The following is a 10486-nucleotide window of genomic DNA, read 5'->3' on the forward strand; positions in this document are numbered from 1 at the left end:
TTCTCTGGTCTTGGTTGTGTAGTTTTCACATGCATATGAGACCATTGAAAATACCGTTGCTTGGGTCAGATACACCTTACTCTTCAAAGTCACATCTTTGCTCTTTAATATTTTAAAGAGATCTTGTGCAGCAGATTTGCTCAGTATACTATGTTTTATAATTTCTTGACTGCTACTTCCATGGGCATTGGTTTGGATTCAAGTAAAATGTAATCCTTGATAACTTTAGTCTTTCCTGCTTTTATCATGATAATGATCCCATTGTGGGGATTTTTGTTTTCTCTTTGTTTAGATATAATCCATACTGAAGAAAAAGGACTAGACACAGTCATTGATGAAAAGTCTTTGGTTTTCATCAATAAGTGTGTCGAGTTCTTTTTGCTTTCAGCAAGCAAGGTTGTGTTGTCTGACTATCACAGGTTGTTAATAAATCTTCTAATTCTGATACCACATTCTTCTCATGTAGTCCAGATTTTTGGGTTATTTGCTCAGCATACAGATTGAAAGAGTATGCTGAAAGGATATAACCCAGATGCACACCTTTCCTTATTTTAAACCATGCAGTATCTTCTTTTTCTGTTTGAACAACTCTCTCTCAGTCTGTGTACAGGTTTTGCATGAGCACAATGAAGTATTCTGGAATTCCCATTCTTTGCAGTGTTATGCATAATTTGTTGTGATCCACATATTTCAAAACTTTTGTATAGATAATGAAACACAGGTAAACGTGTTTCTGAGATTCTCTGCTTTCTGCCAATATTTCCTTGATGCCAGACATGATGCCCTTTGTTCCATACCTTCTGAATTTGGTTAGAATTTGGCTTAAGTTTCCTGTCATTGTTCTGCTTCAACCATTTTTGAACTATCTGTAGCAAAGTTTACTTGTATGTGATGTTGTTCAATAATTTCTGGATTCTGTTGTATCACATTTCTTTGAATAACACAATATAGATCTCTTGTAGTCTATTGACCAGGTAGCTATCTTCTAAATTTCTTGGCATAGATGAGTGAGTATGTCCAGTGTTGCATCATTTGTTGAAACATCTCAATTGGTGTTCTGTCAGATCCGGAGCTGTGTTTTTCTCCAGTGACTTCAGTGCAGCTTGACCTCCAGTACCATTGATTCTTCATCATACACTACCTCTTGTAATGGGTTGCACATTGACCCAACTGTTTTTGGTACAGTGACTCTTTTGTATTCTTCCACTTCTTTTGATGCTTCTTGCATCATTAAATATTTTATCCGTGGATTCCTTCAGTATTACAATTTGAGATTTGAATTTTTCTTCAATTCTTTCAGCTTCAGAAATGCTGAGTGTGCTCTTCACTTTTGGTTTTCAAACTCTAGGTCTTTGTACATTTCATGTAACACTTTGTCTTCTTGAACTGCTCTTTGAAATTTTCTATTAAGCTCTTTTTCTTCATCATTTGTTCTGTAGTAGCTTCCCTACATTCAAGAACAAGATTCAGTCTCTTCTGACATTTACTTTGGCCTCTCTCTCTTTTTTTTTTCCTATTTTTATTTGATAACCTTTTGTTTTCTTCCTATATGATATCCTTGATGTAATTCCACCACTTGTCTAGTGTTCAGTAATTAGTGTTCAGTGCATCAAATTTATTCTTGAGATGGTCTCTAAATTTAGTTGAGATATAATAAGGTCTTATTTTGGCTCTAATGGGTTTGGTTTAATTTTCTCCTGCTTCAAATTGCACTTGCATCTGAGCAATTAATGCTCTGTTCCAGTCAGTCCTGGCCTCATTCTAACTAGCAGTATTTAGCTTCTTTATTATCTCTTTCCATAGACGTAGTTGATTTGATTCCTGTGTGTTACATCTGGTGAGATCCATGTGTATAGTTGCTGTTTGTGTTGTTAAAGAAAGGTATTTGCAATATGTTGATGACCTTATAAAATTCAATCATATAGTATCTGGTATCGTTTCTATCCCAAAGCTGTATTTTCCATCTACTAACCCTTCTTTCTTGTTTTAGCTTTAACAATTTTGATCACCAATAATTATCAATGCATCTTCATTGTATATTAGATCAATTTCAGACTGTAGAAGTTGGTAAAAGTCTTCTGTTTCTTTATTTTTGGCATTAGTGGTTGGTGGATAAACTAGTAGTATTATTAAATGGTCTTGCTTGTGGCATATGAATATTATCCTATCACTGACAGTGTTGTGTGAGTTCCTTTTGACAGCTTCCAATTTTTCTAGATTTACATTTTGTACTTTTTATGTTCTTATTATTACTTGATGTTTTCAGCTATTTATTCTCATTTTGAGTCATGACACATCAGCAAATTAAGGTCCCAAAAGCTTTGCTCCTTTCAGGATCACTAAGGTTAAGTCTATTTTGAGGAGACAGCTCTTTCTTAGAGTGCCTTCCACCGTGAGGAACTTATCTTCTGATACTACAACAGACAGTGTTCTGCTTCTGTTTATAGTTTTTCACTAGACAATATTTAAAAATAAAATGTATTTTCAGGCCTTCTTTCTAGTCTGCCTTGGTCTGGAAACTCACTGAAATCTGTCCATGACTGACCCTGTTGGTATTTGAAATATTGGTAGCATAGATTTCAGCATCACGGCAACACGCAAGCTATCATAGTACCGCAAACTGACTTTTGATACACAACATCAATATGCTTGCATTTTATATATATACCTGTGCACTTCCTGGAGGTTATAACATAGAAGAAAGTTGACATCTAGCTATTCTAAATTTAAGTATGGAATTGAGAGAGAATAGTGATAGGACTGTTTTTAAAAGGACGTTTGTCTTAAATGTATAAATTTCTTAGGTTCACAATTCTCTTGAGCATTGGTTACCTATACTTTTGGAATAAAAGTTGGTTAAATTTTATTTCATCTTGAAGAAACAATTTATTTTTTGTATGTATTTAAAATAAAATTATAAATATGCTAGGGACTATTATTTGTGATGCATTTAAAGTTAAGTCTTTACTAGAAAACTTAAATAGAAATTTAAAAAATGAAATTCAAGCTTTTCATTTCTATTATCATTTCTCATGTTTTAGCTGCAACAAATATGAAGTGGATTGAAGCAAAAATGAAAGTAAGTCTTAGAAAACAATCCATTTACTAATGCTTTGAAACTGCATTTTTCTTGATAGAAGTTTTAGGAATTAGCCTTATCCTCATTACTTAGTAACAAGCAAATACAAACATCAGGAGTAGAAGTGTGCTAAAGTCTATTTAAAGATGGAGTATACTGAACACCTGAGTGGTTTTCAAGAAAAAGCACCACTTACCTCCACTGGCTTTTCTTTTCCCAATTTATAATACTGATTTCTTTTACTTCTTTTGCTCTTATGTGCAATATTTAAAGGGCTAATGCTCTTCTAAAATGATACATTAGGAAGCAATCTGTTTATAGTTTACTTTCTTTGGACTACCTGCACCATTTATTGTCTTAGCTGAATGAAATTAAAATGCATGGTGATTGTTTAGCAAGATGTGGTGAAGGGGTTAGAAAATGGGCATTATGGGAGATAGCAGCCTGACATTTCCCACAGTCTTACATTTTAATTATATGATTATTTGTGTTTGTAGGAGCTGGGAGTGAGCACAAATGCAAACTACAAGATTACCTTTATGTTGGACAGTGCTGCTATGATAACAGTGCACACTCCAAGGAGAGGATTAATAGATGTGAGAAGTCATTTTACTTCTGTTTAAAGGCCTGCTAATTTTCTGTATTTATGCTGATAGAGTAACCTACAGAGCTTAGAAATTCACCTGAGTGGATAGTAAAGTGACAGTTCTGTTCCTTTGACACAGGAAAGTATATCAGGTTTAAAAGTTCCACATTTTAATTATAAAATTAAAGACTTTGAGACAGGACTGTCAAGAATGGAACTTGTGGTTATGGAAAACTCTCCTGTAGCTGAACACAGAGTAAGTGAGAAAAGTACTGAGTATTATCAAGGAATGTGCTGTTTGTTAAGTGCTGTTGAGTCGGTTCTGACTCATAGCAACCCTGTATAGAGTTTTCGAGGAGCAGCGGTTGAGTTTGAACCATGGACCTTGTGGTGCAAACTGACCATGCGGTCCAGTGCTTTATTCCACAGTGCCATGCAAGGAATATTTGCTTGATGGTTGCTAAGTGCCGTTGAGTTGGTTCTGATCCATAGCGACCCTGTGCAAGGTTTCTGAGGAGCAGGTGGTGAGCTTGAACTGCTGACCTTGCAGTGCAAATGGCTTTGCAGTCCTGGTGCATTAACCCATAGCGTCACACCAGGACTCCACACAAGGAATATAGGAGCAATGAAATCGGTAAACAGAATGCCATGATGCTTGAGCCTTGTATAGTCAGAGTGCTCCTTAGAAGTCAGGATGGTGAGATTTTGTCTCTCCTACTTTGACTATGTTATCAGGTGGGGTCAGTCCTTTGTCAAAGGACATCATGTTTGTTAGAGTTCTAGTTAGTGAAAAAGAGGAAGACCCCCAATGAGATGGATTGACATAGTGGGCTTAAGCCTAACAATTGTAAACATGGCACAGGACTGGGCAATGTTTCATTCTGTGTGCATAAGGTAACTGTGAGTCGAAACCAAATTGATGGCACCTAACAACAACAGGAAGTTACTTGCTTCTTTTCCAAACTTTCCAAATACTTGGAGAGAAATACGTGGGTCACTCAAAAAGTACTGCTACAAAATCATAGCTATCCCTTATTAAACAGAAATATCAAAATATGAAACTACTGTTTCTCAGCATATCCTCTGTCTCGGTCTATACATTTCTGAAGGTAGTGTTTCCATCTCTCTAACCCTTCCCGCAAAGAATTCTGCATTTTTTGATTTACACCACGTGAAAATGGCAGTTTTGACATCTTTGTTAAGTTCTTGTTAAGTGCAGTTGTGTCGGTTTCTACTCATAGTGACCCTGAACAGGGTTTCTGAGGAGTAGATGGTCAGTTTGAACTACTGACCTTATGGTTCCCAGTACAGTGTTGATTATCCACAGTGCCACACCAGGAATCCTTGTTAAGTGCCATCGAGTCGATTCCAACCCATAGCGACCCTGTATAGGGTTTCCAAGGAGCAGTTGATGAGCTTGAACCACCGACTTGTAGTTCAAGCAACTTTGCTGTCTGACACATTAGCCCACAGCACCATACCAGGAGTTTATTTTGCATGCTGCTCTAGTTTTTTGTTAAGTGCTGTTGAGTCAGTTCTAACTCCTAGTGACTCTGAATAGGGGTTCTGAGAAGCAACTGGTAGGTTTGAACCACTGACCTTGTGGTTCAAACCAACCTTGCGGTCCATTGCTTATCCTACAGTGCCATACCAGGACTCTTTACGTTTGGGGAACAAAAAGTTCAAAGTGGCCAGATCAGAGATTTAGGGTAAATGGGTTAGGATTTCCCAACAAAATTCTCTTAAGATATAACCTTGTTACCCTGTAACCATGAGCAGATACAGTGTAGTGATGGGAAAAAATTCCTTGTCGTAACTTTCCTGATTATTTTCTGAACAATGCAGGTTTTAATTTTTTTAATACTTCTTGTTTATAAGTCTCCATGATCATCCTGTGTCATTCAAAAAAAATCTGTCAACATTATCCCTTTGGGGACCCCCCCTAAAAGTCACCATAACCTTCTGAACTGACCTCTACCTGGAAGTTAACTGGCCCAGCAGACCCCCTCAGAAGTCACTGTTTTGATTGGATATATATACTTTTGAACTGGATATTTTTCAAAAGCATCCTAAGAAGACTAAGAAAAATGTATTATTGAGAGAACTTGTCTGTAGCCATTCACTGATTGCAGGGACATGTTTAAGCACATGTTTAAAATAAATCTATGTATGCATGTATGAATAGCACCTTAGTAGCAATATTTCTTAACTTATCCTCGTATATAGAACTGGCACAATAACCAGATTGTTGGTTTGCTTTGCTAACAAAAAGCCTTAAGAAATATGCCAACAGAGTTCAGCCTTTATGACACTCACAGTTAAAAATCCTGCATCTTCCTCAGTAGTGCTATCATTTTATAATTAGGTCAAGTACCATTTGTCCCCCAAAACATGGGCTACTTTGTTCTCAGTTATAAAAGTAATAGCTGACTGAAGAACAATGTAAAGAAAAGCATAAAGAAACATTTAAGTCACCTAGAATTTAGTATCAGGGCTAACAATGAGATACTCTCATGTACTTACTTCTAGTCTCTTTTTATAAGGGACTCCTGGTGTGGTGCTTTAGGATCAGCACTGGACTGCTAACCAAAAGGTTGCTGGTTCAAACCCACCAGCTGCTCCTTGGAAACCCTATACAAGGTTGCTATGAGTTGGAACCAACTGGACAGCACTTACCAACAACAGCTTTTTTGGAAACAGCAGTAGCCTCAGGGAATTCACACATACTTTGGTAAGCTAAGGAGAACCCTGAACCAAACAAAGGCTAGCAACTATTTCCTTAACAGTTTCCCAATACAGCTAAAATACTTCTTTCACTTTAAGGATGTGTCATCAAAAAAATTTTGCATCATTAAATATTCTATAGCATCAAATTATTAATTGCATTATATTATCAGATGAATAACAGTTTATCCAATTATCTGTTGCTGGATATTTAGGATTATTTTTAGAGTCCTGGTGTGATGCTGTAGGATAAGTACTGAACTGCTAACCAAAAGGTTAGTGGTTCAAACCCACCAACCCTATACAGGGTTGCTATTAGTCGGAATAAACTGGACAACACTTAACAATAACAACAAAAACACTTCTATGCTTAACATTTTTAAACCTATTTTTACTTTGAGATTTGTAATTGTACTACTTTAGTAGACCATAAAGGAGCTCTGGTAGCGTAGTGGTTACAAATCAGGCTGCTAACCTCAAGGTCAACAGTTCGAAACTACCAACTGTTCTGCGGGAGAAAGATGAGGCTTTCTGCCCCTGTAAAGATTTATAGCCTCGGAAACCCTGTACAGGGTCGCTATGAGTCGGAACTGACTCCACGGCACATAACAACAACAAGAAGTAGATCATAAACTAAATGTAGCATGTCCCTGATTTGTTTATTGAAATAGTTCCATGCACTTAAACTGTTTATGATTTTGACTATTTTAATAACTGTCTTAAGTTTTCCTAGTATCCAACATTCTTCCTAGTTCCTATTAGTTTATGTGCTTACAGATGGCATGGGGCCCATACCTCATTCATCCAATTATACCCAAAGTATTACAGAGCTCTGCAGATAGAAGTGCTCAGTAATGTCACTGGATGATAGACAAAGTGAAGAACTCTAATCATTTTAACCTGGTCGTTTGCCTCTAATGGTCATGCAGCCCTTATAGAGGTCTGTGGATATATGAAAAGGAGAAAGTGTTCAGTTTTGTCTATATTCAAAAGACTTAAACTTATCTTGCCACAATGACCATAAGAATACAGTATTTTCCATCATTTTGTAATTAAATTATTACTTCTCATTTCACCCCAGATCTTCATTTTAAAATTGGCAAGTCATATGGGTTTCGTTCAGTTTTTGTTAAGTGCTGTTGAGTCAGTTCTGACCCATAGCAACTCTGTATAGAGTTTCTGAGGAGCGGCTGGTGAGCTTGAACCACCAACCTTGCAGTTCAAATGGCTTTGCAGTCTGGCGCATTAACCCACAGCGCCACACCAGGACTCCTTAGTTCAGTTAGGACTGGACAGACTTCGGAAGTGAACACTGTGTGATACATAGGACATTAAAGTGAATTGCAACTTGTTCTGATCAGTGTTATACAGTTGTTATCTTAACGGGGGAAAGGAACACTCCCATAGTTTTTCCAGTGCATTTTGTAATATTTCTGCCTTTTTCATTTAAATCTAAACTTTTGTTTAGGTAAAACCTCTTGGTGTTATATGGGGAAAATTTTCAGAATTTTACAGCAAAAAAAACACGATTATGTTTGATGATATAGGAAGAAATTTTCTAATGAACCCACAGAATGGATTAAAGGTAAGGCAATTTTACTTACTACATACTTACGTAATCTGGAAGAGGAGGTGGTAGAACTTTAAGAAATGGTTGACTTTCATGAAGTTATTTATGTACAGTATTCTTATGTCATTGGCAAGAAAAGCTTAAGTATTTAGAATATAGGTAAAACTGAACATGTGGCATTGATATCTTCTTGGTTAGTCAGCTCATCCAAGTGTCTTATTTTTAATAAGTTCTAACCTGCAACATGAACTTGTACTGTTAAACTTTGCATCAGAAGTGAAATAATCAGACATTTTATTTGGAATTTTAGAATTTCTGATATTCTTGGAGAATTGGCAGTTAAGGTTTTTTAAAAATTGAAATTAAGAAGGGGTTTTTGAACTTCATAGAGGGCAAGTAGATGTTACAGTGATAAAATGGCAGTGTTAGAAGGAGCCTCTATGGGCTAGGAGCTGGGCTGTGGTTGGAACCCACCAGTGTTCCACAGGAGAAAGATGAGGCTGTCTACTCCCTTAATGTCTCGGAAATCTTACCTAGGGTCGCTTTGAGTCTGCACTGACTAGATGGTAATGGGCTTGGCTTTTTTGGTTTTAGAAGGACGTCATTTATCTTGTCCACCTACTTTATAGAAAGTTCATGGCTTTCCTAAGGTCCTCTTTGTAAGTGGGAAACGGTAGAATTTGAGTTAGAGTCTAAGTGATTTGGTTCTAGTTCAGTGATGATCTTAGCACGCAATCTTGTGTAGACATGACAGTAACAATCTTGGTGTGTTGGAAATGGTTGTTGTAGTTAGCAGTCCAGTGCTTATCTTACAGCATCACACCAGAGTTCCTATAATCTTAGTTGTTGTTAAGTGTTGTCAAGTTTGCTTTGACTCTTAGTGACCCAGTATAGGGTTTCCGAGGAGCGTCTGAACTGCCAACCTTGCAGTTCAAACCGACACTGCAGTCCAGTGCTTTATCCCACAGCACCACACCAGGACTCCCATAATCTTGGTGGGGTGGTGGTGGTAAGTGCCGTTGAGTCGGTTCCAACTCATAAGGCCCCTGTATGAGGTTTCCGAAGAGCAGCTGGTGAGCTTGTGGTTCAAACCAATCTTGGAGTCCTGTGCATTAACTCACAGCACCACACTAGGTAGCAGCGTAAAATTAGAAACTTAAAATTTCCAGAATATGGGTCAGCCTTTGAAATGCTTTTAAAATGCTATCATGGTACTAATGCAAATAGAGTCTCCACTATAGTGGAAATTCTAACATTAAGATTAAGTACGGAATGAGGATTAGGGTTGGGATTGTGACTAAGTCTTGGTTAGCCTAGTAGAACTTTGTTTATTGTTACGGTTATGGTTAGGACTAGGGTGAGTGTTAGGGCTAAGGGTTGAGCTAAGGCTAGGAGCAAGACTGGATCTAGTTTTTTGGGTTAAGTGTTGTCAAGTCGGTTCTGACTAACAGCAACCTTATTCAGGGTTTCCAGGAGAAGCTGGTGAGTTTGAACCGCTGACTTTGTGGTTCAAACCGACCTTGTGGTCCAATGCTTATCTTACAGCACCACACCAGGACTCATTTTAGGGTTATTATTGTTGCTGTTAAGTGCCATTGAGTCAATTTTGACTCATAGCGACCCAGTATAGGGTTTCCAAGGAGTGGCTGATGAGTTCGAACTATTGATCTTGTACTTAAAACCAATCTTTCGGTCCTGTGCTTAACCCTACAGCACCACACCAGGATTCCTTAAGGGTTATATTTAAGTTTATTTTTATTTATTTTGCTTTTTCTTGACATCATTTGAAAGTTATGTAACTGCATTACTCTCTCAGTTTTTTTTTTGTTGTTGTTGTTGTTGCGGTTGCATCTTTGCTTCTTTTTTTTTTTTTTTTTTCATCTGCTTTCATTTTATTGAAACTACTACAAGATTTCTGGCATTTCAGATTCCACTTTGCATATTTTCTTCTATTTTAATGTTTTCTAAGTCTCACACTAATTCTCAGTTAATATTGAATTATCATTAAGATACATTTGTTGTAAAATACATACAACACATTTGCCAATTCATCATTCTTAGAAGTACAATTCAGTGGTAGTACACTAATCTCTAAACTCCCCATCACCATATATAGAAATTCACTGCTTCCCAGTGACTTAGCCAGTCAATCCCAAGCTCAGTAACCACTGTTGTTTGGTCTCTGTACTTTTTGCCAATTCTAGTTTTTTTTTCATGTAACAGCATACAATAAGGGAGCATCAGAACATTTATTGGAAAATATTAACTTCTCACAAACTCATTGCCCCATCATGCATGTTGTTTTGTGACGATCTCACTCAACATCTTTTTAAGGTTCATCCATGTTAACATGTACCAGCACGTCATGTGTCTTTAAGGCTGAGTAGTATTCCATTGCATGTTTGTGTTTATTGACTGTCATCAGTTGGTAGACACGTGCTTGCTGTTTGGCTGTTGTGCATGCATTGGTTTGTGTCACTGCTTTTAAGATTCTTGGTTATTTTTCCATGTATACCAGTGACACAAG

General features: G+C 37.1%; 1 protein-coding gene across 1 annotated transcript in view; it reads left to right on the forward strand.

The window, feature by feature from the left end:
• The window catches only part of UBLCP1 (ubiquitin-like domain containing CTD phosphatase 1), a 41439-nt gene that overhangs the window by 5702 nt on the left and 25251 nt on the right, over window positions 1-10486 (forward strand). The window contains exons 6-8 of the mRNA XM_006864919.1: window positions 3042-3079; window positions 3577-3675; window positions 7858-7974. Of these exons, the coding sequence (XP_006864981.1) occupies window positions 3042-3079; window positions 3577-3675; window positions 7858-7974 (254 nt within the window). The remainder of the gene's footprint in view (window positions 1-3041; window positions 3080-3576; window positions 3676-7857; window positions 7975-10486) is intronic.

The sequence above is a fragment of the Chrysochloris asiatica genome, unplaced genomic scaffold, assembly GCF_000296735.1.
Source record: "Chrysochloris asiatica unplaced genomic scaffold, ChrAsi1.0 scaffold00073, whole genome shotgun sequence".
Classification (NCBI taxonomy): Eukaryota; Metazoa; Chordata; class Mammalia; order Afrosoricida; family Chrysochloridae; genus Chrysochloris; species Chrysochloris asiatica.